Source organism: Colossoma macropomum, unplaced genomic scaffold (genome assembly GCF_904425465.1).
Source record: "Colossoma macropomum unplaced genomic scaffold, Colossoma_macropomum, whole genome shotgun sequence".
NCBI lineage: Eukaryota > Metazoa > Chordata > Actinopteri > Characiformes > Serrasalmidae > Colossoma > Colossoma macropomum.
Genome location: NW_023494790.1, coordinates 10,393,057 through 10,411,711, shown reverse-complemented (window position 1 = coordinate 10,411,711; position 18,655 = coordinate 10,393,057). Strand labels below are relative to the sequence as shown.

The 18,655-nt window shown below is 40.5% G+C and overlaps 1 protein-coding gene across 3 annotated transcripts in view; it reads right to left on the bottom strand.

The window, feature by feature from the left end:
• cunh10orf90 (chromosome unknown C10orf90 homolog) overlaps window positions 1-18,099 on the bottom strand; it is a 28,740-nt gene extending 10,641 nt beyond the window's left edge. For 2 of the 3 annotated variants that reach the window (XM_036572085.1, XM_036572087.1), the window contains exons 1-6: window positions 17,841-18,099; window positions 16,748-17,397; window positions 12,905-12,977; window positions 8,956-9,038; window positions 3,241-4,558; window positions 1,007-1,162 (exon numbers count right to left, since the gene is read on the bottom strand). In XM_036572085.1, the coding sequence (XP_036427978.1) occupies window positions 1,007-1,162; window positions 3,241-4,558; window positions 8,956-9,038; window positions 12,905-12,977; window positions 16,748-17,329 (2,212 nt within the window). In that variant the 5' untranslated portion in view covers window positions 17,330-17,397; window positions 17,841-18,099. Of the gene's footprint in view, window positions 1-1,006; window positions 1,163-3,240; window positions 4,559-8,955; window positions 9,039-12,904; window positions 12,978-16,747; window positions 17,462-17,840 lie in introns of all 3 variants that reach the window. The other variant, XM_036572086.1, reaches the window with a different exon arrangement.
• Between the last annotated feature and the right edge of the window lie 556 nt (window positions 18,100-18,655).

The following is an 18,655-nucleotide window of genomic DNA, read 5'->3' as shown; positions in this document are numbered from 1 at the left end:
GGTTAAAAACATTATTTCTTCTCCTGAAAAGTTTCCATTTTGGAAGGGTTTTGTTCCAACTGCGACAATATATTCTTTCTGCAATATTGGTGTTGATGCATTATATTTAATTCATGTGTAAATCATGCACAAATTTGAATGAAGTAAATTCAATGCATTATTTTTCGTCAGTGCATCAGCTGGGCTAACAATAACCTCTTGAACTGTCTGAGCTAATGGAACATTGTTATTACCAACATTATGCACATTTGTTATCTCTCTCATGACATGGACAGAGCAAAAGGACACTCATTGTCCAGGCCATTTTTTAGCCAGTGTCTTTCAAGCCTCACTCTTAAATCTCCCCAGCGCAGCCCTTATAAATAAGTCACAAGCCATAAATTTATATACAAGTCTTAACGGCAACACAAGTAGAGGAATCTGCACTCACCTGTATCTCTTAATGACATGTTCTACTTACACCTACTTAATCCTACTTTCACGCTCATTAAACTTGAATTAACATCTAAAGGTCAGTTAAATAATTAACCTTAACTACAGAAGAATTAATTAATTAAATACCATTAATGTAAGTCATGTGCATGCTAATAGATTAAAAGCTTTTCCATTTCAGATCTACATCTGTTCAGCACTGAATGAGCCATCGTAGTCTCTTAGTAACTTTGCCAGTTCAGAACAGCATGTAGGCACGATGCGGCGACAACGATAGCAATGTTCTTGTTCTTATGTTGTTAATAGCATCTTGTACATAAGTGGGTGTGTTTACATCTGTCTAAATATTATCACTTCATAGAATAGGTTGCATGATGATCTTTCTTTAGTGCTAAAGTAATACACTGTACCTTCTTTCCATATTCAGTTTATGAATAGGCCTCAGTTGCCAACAATAGCCGCATAAAATGCATAATCACATGTTTACGTTAAAGGTATTTAACATTTTGTGACAACAGATCAAGAGAAAATAGACCAAAACGAGGACAGTGGAGAGGAGGAAATGTGCAGTTACCTGCAGTTTTGCGCTGAGATAATGGGTCTATGTCTCCCTTGGTGCTGCTGTGGGACTGCGCTCTCTTTCTCTGCTGGCTCTGCCACTTTATATTGGCTATAACTGCAGCTGCGTTCAGAGCCACTACAGCATTACGGGTGGCATCAGCTGAGCTTTCTGAAACAAGAACCCACGGTTGACAATGAGGTGCTGTCAGCAATAGGGGTGTAAAAAGACATTGATCTGAAGGTGGTGAAGGTAAATGTTAGAATCAAATATCGGGCCACATTCACCGACCATTCATTAGAAGAAATTTCTTCTTAAAACCCACTTGTGCAGTTTTCACAAATTCTGACATTCATCAGTGTTTGCTTATTTTGGATTTGTTCTTAAATAAAAACAAAATCTACACCCACTTAAGAACACAAAGGTGTGAGCGGTTCTGCAGTTTAAGAACATGTCATGAACCTGACATAGACTTTTTCTTAAGTTCTTTATCAAGAACAAATTTAGGAAAAAAAACTTAGGAAGATATTGGTGAATAAGGCTTATAATTTAATATGCAAGAAAGTATATACTCAAAAGAAAATCTTTCTTAAGATCAACTTTTCTTTGTTTTAAGAGAGGTAAAGCAGGTGTTATAGCGATGTTGTATTAATAAAGAATTACTGATTTCTGACCTCTTTCTCCTAACCCACTCCCCAATAAGTTATCCTTCTACAGTGTTAGCTTGCTGAACGTTTTCTGAGATGTAAACAAAGTAATTCATGATTGGGCAAGACTCCTAACATTGCCTTTGCCTGCCTGTGTAAAATGATCAAATTGTAAATTGCTCTGGATAAGAGCGTCTGCCAAAATGCCATAAATCTAAATGTTTTTACAGTCCAAAATAACCGGTGGGTCTACACATGTCTTCTAGGTTTTTATATATAGTGTTGAGATTGGTAAAATAATGGCCAATCAGAAAAAAATTGTTTTCTTTGGATACTAGTTTGCTTTACAATGCCCTGCATGTACTTCTCTAACACAAATGGATTTTAAAATTTACATTTTGTGCCAAAATCTTATCTGCAAACTATTGTAAAACAATGTCACAGACATCAGGCTGTGTATTCATGATCAGTCGTGTAATAACTTCCTGTAAGGGAGCTTTCAGAGGCATTAAACTCTTCAGATGTCTGGTTCCTATCACCACCACTGTGAATAACACTGACTCAGTAAGTTTCTCGAAAATGGGGCATTTCACATCAAACCACTCTGACTGACTCTGCTTAAATCTTATTGATTTAATAATGCAGGAATTTGGAAAAATCAATGGATTTCCCCTTTAAGTCTCAGTCTGATTACAAATAGAACTTAACCAAGTCGAGGAGAGATAAATGAGATGAAGAGAAGATCTTACTTAGAATGTTTCTTCACTCTAGATTTTTGGGGTCAAAATACAATTCTAACTTTTCTCACTTTAGTGAAAAATGGTAACCAAATCAAATCATGTGGTCAGAAACGATCACTTCTCCATTAATGCTGATCTGTACTTTATACAAGTAGCAGTATCATGAATCAGTATTATTACTGGTGTCAGTATGATTAATATAAAGTACACTTTATTAAAGTACACAACACTGTATTTGTGAACGTCAGAGTATATGTGCATGTGTACATTGATTTGTATGTTTATGTGTACAGCATGTGCATGTAAAGTATGTGTATAGTTCCGATTGGCTACTGCAATGTTTGTTGCCTGTGATTTCCGCAGTACTAAATTCCCCAAGAAGCACCGCAGCGTTGCAGGAATCAGGCTAGCAATAGATTATGCATGCAAAGAGGTGCGTGGGAAAATGAAAAGAGGAGAAAATGAGAGAATGAGAGAATGAAAGAGAGAGAGAAGAGGGAGAGACAGAGGGAGAGGAGGTGTGGTAATGATCCGCTTCAGGGCACTGTTATTTGAAAAGAAGGCAGCAATGCACATATCCGCTGTGTGTAACTTCAATTAAAACCTCACTCTCATCTCCACTCCCTCACTCACTGTAATACACATCAATTATACATCAAAGAGAACATGAGAATCGTACAACCTGAGAGCACAGAGCACGTGTGAGCGTTTGCATGCTCACTCGTAACAGAACCAGTGTGCATTTTCATGGCATAAGCTTTGATTCTGCGTAACTGTTGGGGCTGATATGAGCTATACAATGGATGAGGTAGGTCTAAGTCTGTATGCAGCCATGTGTGCACACTCTGGGTAGATTTCTTACCTGGCACTTTGATAAGAGTTAAAGGTTGCTGGTTCCCCAGGAGAGCAGACTCTCTCTGCCATTGCCCTACATCCCCAGCAGAGCTGCCTCTCCCTGGGTAAATCTCGTCACGGCTCCATGCCCCTCCGCCGGTGCTCCAGCGCCTGTTTGAGCTGCTGCCAGTGGAGCTCCCAGGGTCAATATTTGTCTTTTGGGGAAGTGCAGAACTCGTGCTCTGAAATCCAGGATCTTTAGAATCATTGGCACTTGGCTCAGGAGGGATAAACATACTAGCGTAACAGCTAGCAGGCCTGCGGGGTCTGTGACCCACAGGGCTGTGTGAGTTATCCAGGGGTGGTCCATTGGAGGATGGGCTACTCAGCTGAAAGGATAGTGTAGATCTATGGAGTTCTTTTACCTTCTCATTACTCTTCCCTGCCTGTGCAGATTCAGCAAGACTGGGTTCATTAGTTAGCAATGGTTCAGTGTTAGCATATGATGGAGTGCTTGTGAATGTTACAGATCGGGTGGCTCTGAAGCCTTCGGTGTAGCTGTGCCTATGTTCCACTCTCCCCTTGGCCTCACTCCTGTAGCTCTCTCTGTGCTCCACCTTCACAATGGTGGCTTTTCTCCTGAGCACCACTGGCTGATAGGTTTCTGGAGTGGTCAGGGTGGAGGGAACTGAGGAATCTCTGCTGGCCACACTAGAAATGCCTGGTGGGAAGTTATCTCTGGCAGGTACACTTACGTGGGCCGGCGTGGTATGGTTCTCTACGCTGGTCAGGTTAGAGATAGCAGGGGAAGGGCTCCTTCGCTTGGGAAGTTTAGAGGATGATGAGCCTTCTCCAGGAGTTTGATGACAGGGGAAAGTATCGACAGGGTTGTCTTTATCACAAGCCTGGAGGACTCTACTGCTTTCTGCTCTCTGCTCTGTAACTTTGACCACCACAGCTTTTCTCCGTGGAGTGACCTGTCTTGAGTATTGGCTGTGTGGGTACTTTGCAAGGTCTGTCTGGTGGCTGTTTATGGCCATCGGGCTCGGTGCCCTCCCTCCAGCCTGAGGAGGAATGCTCGTGTCTGGCAGGCTGGAGGATCGAACGACCTTCCTGGAGGTAATAGTGATGGAAGATATGGAGCTGCTGTGTTTGGGAGGAGGACTGCCATCAGTGAAGGAAGACGACTGTGGAACGCTCCCTCTTCTCCGCACTGGAGTCGTCCACATAAGGCTGTTGGGTTGAAGCTCACTGTTCTGAGAGCGAGGCATCTGCCCCCTGCTGGCAGGGTCATGCGCCACTTCGTGGTCTCTTTCCACTGGAGCGCGGTTCCCTGAACCAGCGGCCTGGCAGAGCAAAATGAGATTCACACAAGTTAAAACCCGGAATTTGCACTTTATGAGGACAAAGGGGCTTATTTCCGCTCATCGCTTACACAGTCACGAGCTCGGAAATAAGCTCACTCAAAAATTTCAATTCTGCTGCTTCCAAGACCTGAAGGGGCTTTCACTGTTACCATAGCAACCACTCCAGTGTCAGGGGAACTCAAGGGTAATTTAATTAAGTTTGAAGCCAAAACTCATCTTTATTATTTGCTCAAGTATCACAAGAGATTTTATTTCCCTATTTCCGATTCTCAGCACTTCACAGTAACACCGCTTTGCCTAATGAATGTCAGGCGGAGAAGCATGTGGGCGGGTTGTACGCTACGCAAATTCCACATCAACATCTTTAAGCTGGTGTGCAGAGCCAAGCTATGGTCTGGGTCATTCTCAATGACCCACTATATGGAGACAGTCACAGGAACTGATAGAGAGAGGGAATCTCCCAGAAGCTGCTAGCTCAGAGAACCTGAGAGAATCTGGCCTTCTAGTAACAGAGACAACAGATCTTTCAGCTTTCAGTTCTCACCTCCCTCTCTTCTGTTTTATACCTACTCTGTCCTCTGTTTTCTCCAGATATCTGCTAATATCTTCTTTCTCTCTCTCCTTCTTTCTTTCTCTATTAGTGTGAGTACAAGCAATCCAGATCTCTCACAGGAATAAGTCTGAAGACAGTGGAGGTATTGATCCAGCTGCATTATTTAGTGTCTCTGAATGCCTTAGACCACAATATACATTTTATGCTGTGTATTATATTATAAACTAACCGATATCATACTCATATCAAGATGCCACCAGATAGTTGTTCAATTTTCAGCAATGAACTTAATAATTCTTGTAAAGCTGTACTTGTTCTTTCAGAGGTGGGCGTTTTCTGAAAAAAGGAACTGTGGCAATACATTACTAGTGCAGTAGTGTGGGTGGGGTTTTCACAAGCTCCTGCCTGATTGCACAAAGATACCAGAAAACCTCTGGGAAAATGATTTGCTTTTTTATGTGTTCCTCCAGTGTTTTTGAAAGTTGGTTAAAACTTCATGAGAACAGCTTTGTTAAGACATTTTCTCATGTTTGAATCAAATGGTTGTAATTTCAAATGTTATTGTTGGGTAACTCACACATTTATAGCAGGTATTCAGCAACAACCCAGTGGCTTCTCTTATAAGCAAGTATATGTCAGTGAGTTTTCTGTCTTGTTCTAAGCACAGGGAAACATGTTAAAATTATTGTCTGTGGTAATTGATGGTACATATGTGACAGATATAGATTAGGTTGAAATACACTGGAATATTTCTTTAATGCCACAAAAAGGCTTTGCATAGCATAGCTCATTACAAACGCCATAATTTATGCAAACAATGTGTAAAAACAGGGGAAAAGCTGGATCATTATAGAACTGATAAAATGACTGGAAAATGTACAGATGTATCACAAAAAAAGAAACTGATACATGTCAACGAAAAGGATATGGTTGACAACAGCCAGAGAAAGTAATATACAGGGCTGGGCATCAATTCTAGGCTGGCAATTGAAAAGAAAGTATCTGAAATTTGAAATGTGCCATGACTTTTGCACAGACCACATTTTATGTTTTATTTCTTCCGGTACACTCAATTCAGCAAATAAACTTTAGCTGTGCATTAAAATGTGCAGAGGTGTGCTCTCTGTAGAGGATGAGTTGACTTAAAGAAAATCCACAAAATATAATTTGATCTGGGGTGCCCAAACTTTTGCACATGACTGCACACTTTTGAATGTAAGGTCTGCTGTTGAAGCTTTAATAAATGAGTTGCTTCAAAAGCCTTTCCACACACTTCTTCTTCTTCTTTTTCTTCTTCTGTCCTCTGTCTGTCTCTTTCAGTCTTTCTCTTTGCCCTGTGCATCGTGTTCTCTCTGTATTCGCTTCCCTGAAACCACATTGCGCTGAGAAAGAGAAAAGAAATCATGGCTGTCCATCATCTGCAGAATTCTGAGTTTCTTCAAATATCAGATGTCCAACTCCTCTCCCCCAGTGCCCAGTCTCAGTCTATCATCATACCTTCATCTCTGACTCCTCTTCCTCTTTCTCTCTTCACTTTAATCCTCTCTCTCTCCACAAGCTAGGCTCACCCTATCTGTCCCTTTCTCTCCCGGACCCTTTGCTCTCCTCTCTTCTCCACAGAGCATGTTTTATAGTGAGGGATAGACCAAGGGAATAAGAAGAGAGAGGGCCAGTGTGAAAGAAAGAAAGAAAGAAAGAAAGAAAAAAGAAAGAAAGAAAGAAAGAAAGAAAGAAAGAAAGAATGAATTCCCATCATCAGAATAAACAGAAAACATGCCAAACACACACACACCCATGCTCTAAGAGTGAGAGTGTGTGCAGAGAGAGAGCAGAGAGAGAGAGAGAGAGAGAGAGAGAGAGAAACTGAATCGCACATAGTAACCTGACACTGCTGATGTCCAGCAGTGAACCAACGCGATGAAGAGACAAAATGGTGAACGCAGCACAAGCCTGTATTAGTCTGTCTTAATCAGGTTTCTCTGAGTAAGAATGCAATCAGCTCTTGCCTTCAGGAGGCTCAGAATACCAGTACAGCTTCTGTAATTATGCATCAGGGAACTTTAAGAAGGAATTGTAGTCATAATCCATCTCTCCTTCCTAAAGGTTACAACATTCTTGGTCTGAGATCTATGATAATTACTTTAATAAAGTTCACACTTGAAAAAGCAATGTCTTTATATTTGTAAGATGCTTTATATTTTCCAAGGAATGAGAGAAGGGCACCACACTTATTTTTACATATCGCTGTTGTTGGAACAAAACCTCATATCTCCAAAATGGTAACTTTACAGGAGATGGAAAATACACACTTTACTTTTAATGTAAGTCAATGGGACCAGACATTTTCCAGGTGATTTTGGGCCATTTCTGTTGGTCCGTTCATCGTGGAATTAACACACTATGTAAAGGGCCACAGGCATTTTCAAATGAGGTCAAAAACTGAAAAACAACAAAAATGGAGATACGAGGTTTTGTTTCTACAGCTGCGATATAATATATTCTATAGTAACTCACAGTGCAGCTTGAAATACTATGAGCTGCAAGTTATTTCAATATGTTTTATTCAGTTTTCCAAGTTCTTAGGAAACATCAAGATGTTATTAATGGATAAATAATTCACTGTAATTACTATTACAGTGTTAATAGTAATTCCTTGACAAGTTATTGGCCTTGTGGATGTCAATTTTAGTATAACTTTATTCTCAATACTATACAGCTTTCTTAGCCACTAGAGAATCATCTATATGTCTGTTCATGCACACAACTAAAGTTTCTCCTTTCTTCACAGCTTTCCATCTTCACAGTTTTTCTCTATCTTTAACTAATTAGTTTTATATAATTAAAACAGTGATGCCAAAATTTTGAATGGTGATTCTAAACTTGAAAATGAATGTCAGACACACTCAGATTCCTGTATTTATGTGAACTGATTACACATGAGCAAGACTTTTCAGCCTGTAACAGCATTGATTTGAATTAAGAAATTGGATAAACGTAAGCCACTGTTTTCAACCTATTACATGTCATTACAATAGGGCTTTTAAGAGAAAAAGGCTGCAGGTGGAATCTCTGAAAAAGTCTCATAACCCCTTTTCACACTACAAACAAATGTTTACTTTGATATTCTACAGCTCAAGTTCTCTCCTCTGAAAATGCAACATGTGGATATGTGGTGTCAGTATACAGTATTTCAAAATATACATACAACAGATTGCAATATATTTTCAATATAGTACTTTTTTACACATACTTTTTGTGTTGGGGACCCTCCTCCACTGCATAACATTCATTCTGCTCTAACACATTTGGTTCAGCTCACAATAAGGTTGATAATTAGCTAACGGAGATGTGTTAAAGCTCAGAAAATACAAAACTATGCAGTGCAAGAAAAGCTCCAGGGCTACAGCTGGGAAACACTGTTTTAGAATAGCATTCTCAAACTGCGGCACCATCTTGTGTTTCCTTTGCTCTGGAATCAGAAACACATTCATTCACCAAATACTTTCGCTTGTGTTAAATATTTGTCTTGACATTTTGTCACAACACAATTTACAATTTGTTGCTGTCAGAACAAAATCTTGTATCTCTAAAATGGTAACTTTCTAGAAAAAGTAAGTTGATGTGGCAAGACTTTCTATTGGTCTAATGATGTGGGTATTTATTTATGTTGGTCCATTCATCATGTTCACACAACGTCAAGGGCAGCTGGCATTTCCATATAGTGTAAAAACATTAAGAACAGAAAAGGTTAGCAGAGTAAACAGAAAAATGACTGTGGAAGCAGTCTCCGAGGCTGGGGTGGAGAATGTTTTGGTGTAATTACCTGTGTAGAGCTGTGTTCAGGGATCCTCCAAGGCCGCTGGACTCCAGAAGATACTCCAACTCCTCTCCACTCAGCTGGCCTGTCTGTGTGTGAGAGTATAGGGAAGGCCCCGTCAGCTTAGCTGAGCGTGTACAGGATTAAAGAGCCATTTCATTTTCTCTGTGTGTGAGAACTAAAAGAGCTCCTATTGACTCCTCTCACCTTCCCTCTCACACTGTGTCTGTTTACACAGAAAACAGAGCACATGCTTATGCTCACCAAACCAGCATTGCATCATCACACTCAGGTACAACAAGGAGAGGACATGAGAAATGAGTATGTGTACACTTAAACTGAACTGCCAGGTGGAGGCAGAGACGGAGAGGAGGAGAAAGGGCCACACAGGCAAGAAAGAGGGTGGGGGGAGAATGGGTGGTAGGGAGGTGAGAGAGAACGAAAGAGGGGCAAGAATTGGAGGCAAGATCGATGGTGAGAGAAAAAAGAGAGAGACCAAGAAAAATATATTAAAAATACACAATGAGAGAAATATAAAGAAATAAACAGAGAGATAGAAAAGGGGAGAGAGGAGAAAGAGAAAAGGGGAGAATAAATTGAGAAACAGTGTGATATAAAGAGAAAGACAGAAAAATAGAGAGAGAAAGAGAGAGGGGGAGAGAGAGAACGAGAGGGCGGGGCAAGAAAGGGGGATAAGATAAAGAAACGAGAAAGACAGGGAGGAAGAGAGAGAGAACAAGGCAGTAGGAGAAAGAGTAAAAAAGTGAAAGAAACAGAAATATGGCGGAAGAGAGCAGAAAGGGAGCAAGCAAAAAAAAAGAGACAGAAGAAAGAGACGGAGTGAAAGAGAGAGATAAGAGAGGGAGAGAAAGATGGACAGAAAGATGGAGAGGACAAAAGAGGGAGCACTTTTCCCCTGACAGATGTGAGACAGTCGTTTGCTGTGCACCTCTGAATGATGGACTGCACAAGGTCCCAGTCACCATGGTGACATGACCCTGTCATTGATTGACAGTTCAGCTGGCAGGTGAACTGTGGATTGTTGTTGTTGTTGTTTCCAATACAGAAATCATTGCTTGCATTAGTGAACACTCGACAGTCAAACAGCCCACAGGCATGAGGAAAACAGCTCCCCTGTCCATACTGATTTCTTGGACTTGTGTCAATAGTTCAGGTGTTGCTTACTCGGCCCACTGGGGCTCGGGTGATTTGCTTCTCCTCAGGGTTGAGGGAGGGAAGGTTCTGGAGGCTTAAAAAGAAGAAGACCTGGCAACCTCGAGTGCTCCTGAGTGACAGAGGCAGCCTGCTCTAATCATCGCTACATTAGCCATTAGCCGCTCATCATGACTTAATGACACTGCTTATGCTTGGAGAGCTGAGTAAGTACCCGAATACACGCTCACACACACACACGCACACACACACAGATCAACACACTCCTCTCATCTGACAGTGTAAACTACCATATGGAGAGAGAGGGGGAGAGAGAAGGGGAGGCCTTGATGCATTAGCGATCTTCATTTCCACAGTAAACACTTGAACATAAGTGCCACGGTAACCAGCAGCTGCTGTGCTTCTTATCACTGTGATTAAAGAGCGTCCATGTGTGTGACACCGAGTCTACCACCCTCAAACCGGAAAGCTTCTACATGAAAACCAAGGAGAGCACCTTCACATTAAAAACAGCAGCCTGGAACTTCAACTGACCGTTTCAATACCCATTTTAACAAGCCCTCGTCCGCTTGGCCTCACCATTTACTCTCAGGGGAATCCCAGCCCCACATTAAGGGCTGTTCCATTACTTTATTAGCTCAAGTAAAGTTCACTGGATGAGACCTCAGCAGGTCCAGCACCAGAATTAAATCATTAGCCTGGCACCCGAAAACCACAGTGGGGCAGGGGGGCTGGGGGAATGGGTGGGTGCAGTGTAAACTTCACAGAATAGTAAATCTGTCCAGAGGAGCTCCACATTCAAGAGAGCATCAACAGGAGAACCACATTTACAGCCCATCACCATACCTACTCATTAAAGAAATATGTCTACTGATATACCTTCACACAACATACAGCACACCCCTGAAATACAGTTGATATGGAGTGATGCATATAAAAACCGTAGCCTTTTACGCCGCAAAAATGACATCTAAGCAAGTCCATCCATCTTCTAAGCTGCCCATTCTTCTGGGTCATGGGGAGTGCTGGAGCCTATCCCAGCGTTTATTGGGCAGAAGGCAAGAAACAGCCTGGACAGGTTGCAAGTCCTTTGCAGGGCAGATAGACAGACATACACATTCACACACACACACACTCATACCTAAGGGCAATTAAGGGTGTCCAACTGGCCTGGTTGCATGTCCTTAGACTGTGTTTGTTGCTGCCTGTCGTTATAGGAAAATGAACACAAAGTAGTGGGGCATGATGATTGGATGGTCTGGCATTCCCCCCTCTACACAACCTCCTGACACGGGGACTGAAGCAGTTCCCTTTTCAAACCCCAAAAAACAGTAAACAAGGCTGTTAATTATCCAGCAGTAAACTAAACCATCACATTCAATTTGCTGGGCTTTAGGTTGCAAACTACACTCTTAAAAAAGATGGTTCTACCTGGGTTCTTTAGTAAAGGGAATGGTTCTCTTCAGAACCATGAGCTTTATATAGGACTACATGCTTAAATGGATCTTTGCATGGTGAACTAGTTCTTCGGAATGATGGTGAACATGTTGTGTATGGTTTTCTGCAGAACCTTTTTAAAAATACTGAATATGGAACCATAAACAACATATTCTCTATCAATCTGACAAACCAATTAAGCGTGAAATGGTTCTGTTTAGAATTCATGGTTCTAAATAGAAACATTCCCTTTACTAAAGGACCTTTTAAGAGCCATCTTTTTCAAGAGTGTGCTCCATCTGTTATAAATGACAGCTGATACAACTTCATCACTTTATTCCGCTGGCATGCTATTTAGCAAGCTAAAGCTACACAGCTAATGACAAAAAAGCAGCAATACACCACAGTTCTACATCAAAACTTATAGGTAGACAATCATTCACACATTTTATATATGCTCTGTTCAGACATTTTGCATTACAATGTTTGCATGGCTATTCAATTAGCACACTGAGGCTAACCTAGCTGGGTGAGTGTGTTCTGACTGAATAATCTGGTGCTTGTTGTCCCACCTCCCCTTCTACCACAACTAACAACTTGTATAGTATGGGATATGAGCAGTAAGTCAAAGCTGGCAAGCGCATAATGAAAACTACTGAAACAGGACTCAGCTCTGCAGTGTTCAGAACCTCATATAAGTACACCTACTGTCAGTTAAAAGTGTAACCCTGCACACAAATCACTGTGTACAAGCTGAAATGAATTAGTCATTATAATCATCTAAACCTGCATAGAGCACACCGGCTGCCAGTTTTGAATGCACAAGAGAGAAAAATCAAGCTTGCTGCTGTCACACATGCTACACTGAGCCCCTTGATTTGAGCTTTATTCCCCATAACAGCTCATTCACAAAAAAATCTGCGCTCAGAGCATATTTATCTCTTTGTCTCTGTCTCTCTCTCTCTGTCAGACTAAATATGCCTAAAACGTCCTGCATAATTGAATTTATGACAAGCCTTTCAAATCAACCATGCCAATCATTTTCCATGAAGTGTTCGAAATATTTCAGTACTTGTAGTACTGCTTTTGTATTCTATCACTATTGGAAGTTTTGACCATAAATTTTTATTAACTCACTTTTCAGACAGAACAGCAAATCTTTTTCACATTGTGGTTGAGGTTTGTGGTGAGATATATTTAACACCGAGATCACAGCATAATGTGGAGGTGTTAAGAAAAAAGTTAAGCCTTATTACAGACATTTATAGTTTCTTATGGCTTCAGTCATTCAATGTGTTTCAATGCTATTCATGTTTTACAGTTAAAGAGCTTTGATGGTGCCTACCTCCTGATTCTGATCCAGGTGCTTTGACAGAACTGCTGCTTAATACAGGCGTGATGGGAGGCTTCAGTTTCACCTGAAAGAAGATACAATCCTAGAACTACAGTCCTATAACATTCAGACAGTTAAGCACAGTTTAAGAAGTGGTTTATCACTTATTTATGTTAGTAGCGGATGGTGGCCTGCAGTCTGGTGGTAAGTGTTTAGACCTAAACTCTAAACTAGTGCTGTAGTACTTGACTCAGATCTCATTCTTGAGTCAGGACTTGAGATGTTGTTTCTATTGTCTCGGATTTGCCTTGGACAGTATTTGTTTTCAGACAGTCTTAATCTCACAATTGGTATTGCCATTTTTAATCTCTCGTTTGAGACCAAGTACTGCTTTAAAAAATTAGATTTATTTGTTTTTTCAAATTTGTAGTTTATTTGAACAGTCCAGGAAAATGAACACTAAACACTAAAATTCAAAGTCTGCTGTCTCAAGTGAATGTGTGACTTTTACCACCAAACAATATGAAAAGACAAAGAAATGTGTATTGGAAGCAGTTAAAGAAGTTAAGGCTTGACCTCAAATAGGCCTTTTTTTCGTCGGGGGGGGGTCTCAATTTTGGTTCAAACTCAATCTCATTTGTCTACTAGTCATCTTCTTGGAACTGTGTTGGACTGGATAAAGGTGGTCTTGACTACAGCCCTGCTCTAAACCCAAGTCTTCCCTTGGTGTGCTCACAGTGTGCTTGCAGGCAGAGTATTGCATCTGAAAATGAAACCAAACTAAACAGTACTGCAACAGAATATGAATGAAGTGATACTATTTCTAAGAAATTATGCCAAACCACAGGAAATGTATACAAAAACTCAAAGCATTGTTTATAGTCTAAACTATAAGTAAACAAGTACTGCGCACATTGTTACATGTTAGCGTGCTTTACCAGTATATTTTTCACATCTGTGTGTGGGTTTAGACTATTCCACCCACCTCTGGGCCCGTTGTCTGTTGTCTTGTGGTGCTGATGTGTGATATGTAGACTTGGTCAGAGGTGAGTAGTAACTAGTTACATTTACTCACGTATATGTACTTCAGTAAAATATTGATTTGTACTCTTCTGAGTACAAATGATTATACTTTACTTCTACTCATGTATATCACTGAGTAAAGGAGTACTTTTGGCTCAGTTACATTTTAGCAATTCATATCTAGTTACTAATTAATTTCTGTGTTTAGTTTCACTATGTCTTGTTGATGACAACATCTGCACTGCTTTGAGATTGGTCACCTCTGACCTGGAGCTTTAGCCTTTTATTATAGACCAAAAGAATCCCAATACGAGAAGAATAAAGTCTAACAAACTAGATGCTAACATACTTACATAGATGCTGGATTTACTAAGTAGTTCCACTGCAGTTAAATAAGTTATTCAGTACTTAAGTAGTTTTTGACCTAATATGTTTATTCTTTATACTCTGACCTGATATGTTTATACTTCCACTTCTACGGTTCTTAAGTTAAGAAAATAGTTCTACATAGATCCATGAACATTCAAAGAACCCTTTGCATGATTAAAGCGTTCTTTGCATTGTGAAGGGGTTCTTTAGATTGATGGCAAATGTGTTGCATATGGAACCTTTATAAAAAGGGTTCTATGTAGCACCAAAAAGGTTTCTTCTATTGTTATGAGCTTTTAACAATAGAAGAACCCTTTCACAATGCAAGGAATCAATTAATCATGCACAAGGTTCTTTGAGTGTTCACGGTTGTATATAGAACTATTTTCTTTACTAAAGAACCCTTGAAGAACCATCATTTTTAAGTGTGTACTTTTACTTTACTTGAGTCAAAATTTTATTCAGGTATTAATACTTTTACTTGAGTTTGGGTCTAGACTACTCTACCCACCTCTGGGCCTGGTGTCTTGTGGTGCTGATATGTGATATGAATGTTAACGATGTTTTGGTTGAGTTTTTCTTTGGACAATGACCAAGTAAACTTGCGAATGTACTGAACTATTACATTTTTTTGCTTTGATTACTTTGTTTTGGTCAAAGGTACCAGGTGTCTTCAGGCATTCTGGAGGCAAAATGTGTTGTTTACAAAACAAATTGTGTTTTGGGCTTTGAGTAAAGTGTCCTAAAAGCATGAATTTGGCTTTAGTAATTGCTTTTTAAGTATGTGAGTGAACCTCTAAACTAACAGGTCAGCCGCACACCTGTGCAGTTCCACTGTGGCCGCTTGGCTCGCTTCGTCTGCTCTGTGGTGTTTGATGTTGTAGTGTTGGCTGCAACTGGACCTAATGGCTCTTCTACCTGTTCCGAGCTGACTCAGCTCTTTTATTCCAGACACTCGCTACATTTGCTTGTTTGCCAGATATATTTGATTTCTTTTTCACTCCCTCTCCATTTTTCTCATTTGCCTTTGCCATCATCTGCTCTCTTTTTTTTCCTCCCTTTCATCTCTACACATTTCTTTCTCTTCTCCTCTCTCCTTGATTGAGAGAACTATACAGGCGGTGTTAAATCAAACCTGAGTGGAGTGGGAGCGTGATTTATTTAGAATCTTTCTCTCTGTAGAGCAGAGTGGAGGCTATTTTGCAGTATGGGGGTGTAACAGAGACACAAACAGAGGGAAGAAGAGGAGGGCTGCTGACAGGACTGGGTGCATTTTTTGAGTTGAAATGTTTACACGATTTTCTACCTGTCCCAAACGTAATCAGCCAAGACACGTTTGGTGTCCAAAGTTTGCTCCTTTAGCTTTGCACTGGAGCGAATGCAGCGGCAGACAATAGATGCTTACACCCCAACAAGTGTGAGATGATTTAGGCATTCACTTTGCACAAAGCAAATCTGTGTTTATAAGCTTCCATTCCTTGTTAGCTACAGTAGCCTTGCAGCTCCAGTACAAAACTATAGAAGCAAACATGTATAGGCTAACATGCGTTTGAGTTCAATTTTGATGAACTATCATTTCAGGGCTTCTGTGTTTACTGCAAACTTGTCAGACTTGCATTGTAAAAGGCCCAGTTTTAGGTCCTAAAGTAATCAAACAAATATCATGCTTTCTAAAGCATTAAACATAAATTATAAAGCTTTGTAGCAATGCAGGGGCACACCGCCTAGCATCATCACAGAGCTTCATTTTATAATGTGGTTCTACACTCTTAAAAAAGGTGATTCTTCAAAGGTTCTTTAGTAAAGACAGTGGTTCTAGAACCTGAACACTCAAAAAACCCTTTGCATGGTGAAATGGTTTATTGCATGGTGAAATGGTTCTTCAGGTTAATGGAGAATGTGTTGTATATGGTTCTATACAGCACCAAAAAGGGTTACACTATGGTTACGATGTCAAGCTTGAAACAATAGAAGAACCTTTTTTGGTGCTATGAAGAACCCTTTTTAAAAACCTTCTATATTGAACCATATACAACACATTCTCCATCAATCTGAGGTAAATTTCACTCAAATTAGACCTATATTTACAGATCTTAACTAGATTTAGTGACTAGTAACTAAAGATTATACAAGAAATTGTATGTGTAACTACATTTGTATCGGTAATTTAACAAATAAGTAAAGTAAACCAACCAAAAAGGTTAGTGCAATTATTATGTTTTACAGTGTAGCAGCATCATGAGTGCACTTAACTGCCTCATGTCATTTACATCATAAAACTGCAACACAAATTGGCCAAAATCAAAATAATGAAGTGATCATTTGCTGTTAGCATGTTTGGAGCAAAAAGTCAGCCTATTCCAATCTCAGCCGATTTCGATCATGCATCCCTATGTATTACTAATAAGAGTGCAGTCACATAATCCATAGATCTGTAGCTTCATTCTACACCATAGCTCTTACCTGACTGGTGTTACCATGGTGATGGGCAGTGTTCGGGCTGCTCGTCATTACAACGTGTCTCTGTAGGGGAAGCCAGCCGATCCTGACCGGAGCGAGGCGGCACAGTTTGGCCTTCTGAGCACTGGGTGCCATCTTAATTTGAGCCTTATGTTGGGTATCTAGTCCAGACTGAGAGTCCAGTGAGTCCAGACTGTCCAGAGAGCTGTCTCCAGGGCTGGGGCTCATACTGGGGGTCCACTCCCTTTTCTGGAAGTATGGATAACTTGAGTAGTTTAGGGATCCAGTGATCATCTTGCTTGGAAGAACAGGCATCGATGCAGTTCTGTCGACAAATGCGGGGACCTGCTGTTGAACAGGGTGAGCCTGTAGCATCTCAAGAGTTTGAAGCCAGTCATCCATCAGCCTGCCTTCGATACAGCTCTGTGGACGAGCTGCACGAGGAGGCCTATCTGCCTGTGCCACCTGGCCCTCCCAGTAGCTCTCATCTCCAGATCTCCTCCACTCTGGGGTCCTGCGCAGGTGAGAGGTGCCATCCTGCCTGAGCTTAGGTGGCCGTTGCCAGCTCTCAGATTTCACATCCATGGCGACCCTCACACGGACTCACACATTCAGAATTAAATACCCTTCTCTACCGCTGCCCTGGTAACCGCCTGGAACATAAAAAAATCCTGCCTTTAGCCCAAACAAATGCCTTGAACTGAAATGCCAAAACCGCTGAGAAGCAAAGAAAGGGAGAAAAAACATTTAGATATTTGTTTGAATCCTGTTTATGCCAGTTTTATGTCATTTTTGCTTGATTTTACTTATTTACCGTTGTCATGTTTAAGAAATCATATTTACTTTTTTACTCTGGAGAGCATCATTAGCACCTCAGTTTCCCACCAGGGAACAATAAAGTGTTCCTTTTCTAGATTTTCTTAGTAGTTCAGAATAACCTGGCTCAAAACACATCTGCTATAGATATGTTCCACAAAACATGTATTCAGAAGTTGCACAGAATAAAGAATTCTCATTATCACACTAAAAAAAGCACCTAAACTGAATAATGAATACATGTGAGAGTAGCTGGTACTGCCAAGAGAATTTTGTTTACCTGAAAGCCTTGTTCCGCAGAGAGCAGAGCAATCTCAAACATTATTCAGTGGAATAGAAGCATCTAACAGCCCCAAAACTCCCTTAGTGGAACTATTAAGGAGTACATCCCTCTCTTCCTCCGACACTCTCTCACTCTCCCTCTGTCTCTCTGAAGAAAAGCTGCTGGTGGTGCTGTCTCCAGTCAAGCATGAATATAACTGTGCATGTCGCTCTGAATGAACAAAAGACTTACAGAAAAGCTGAACATCCACCACAGGGAGAAAGTTGCATGTTTCTGTCCGCAGCCAACCAGCTCCTTTTTTACCCCAACTTCAACATTTTGGCTCCAAGGTGTTTTTGTGTTTCCTTCTCTGATGGGCTTCGCTTTTGGACTCCCTATTGTGTTTACAGACAAGAACATGGTGAGGGATTTACAGGCGCATGGCCACAAGAAAGACACTCAGCTGACAGTTCTATTTAGAATATAAGAGTGGCATCAAGACTCGTCTAACGATAAAATTGGAGAGAAATACTTCACAATAACACAAACACATAAAGTAGAAAGGTCAGAAAGGTGGAGATCACCTTGTTTAATATTAATATATAAATATATTTATAAATGTAAATATACAAATATATTTAAATATAAATATATTTGTACATAGCAGAGAGGGTTTTTTTCCCTTTCCTCACATAGGTCCCTCCTGTCTCTATATTTTGTGTATATTGTGTGTATATTTATATTACACCACAAGCATTTCAATGCATGAATATCCTGATGTTGTGCAAATGATAAATAAACTTTAAACTTGAAATTTGAGCATTCCAAAAAAC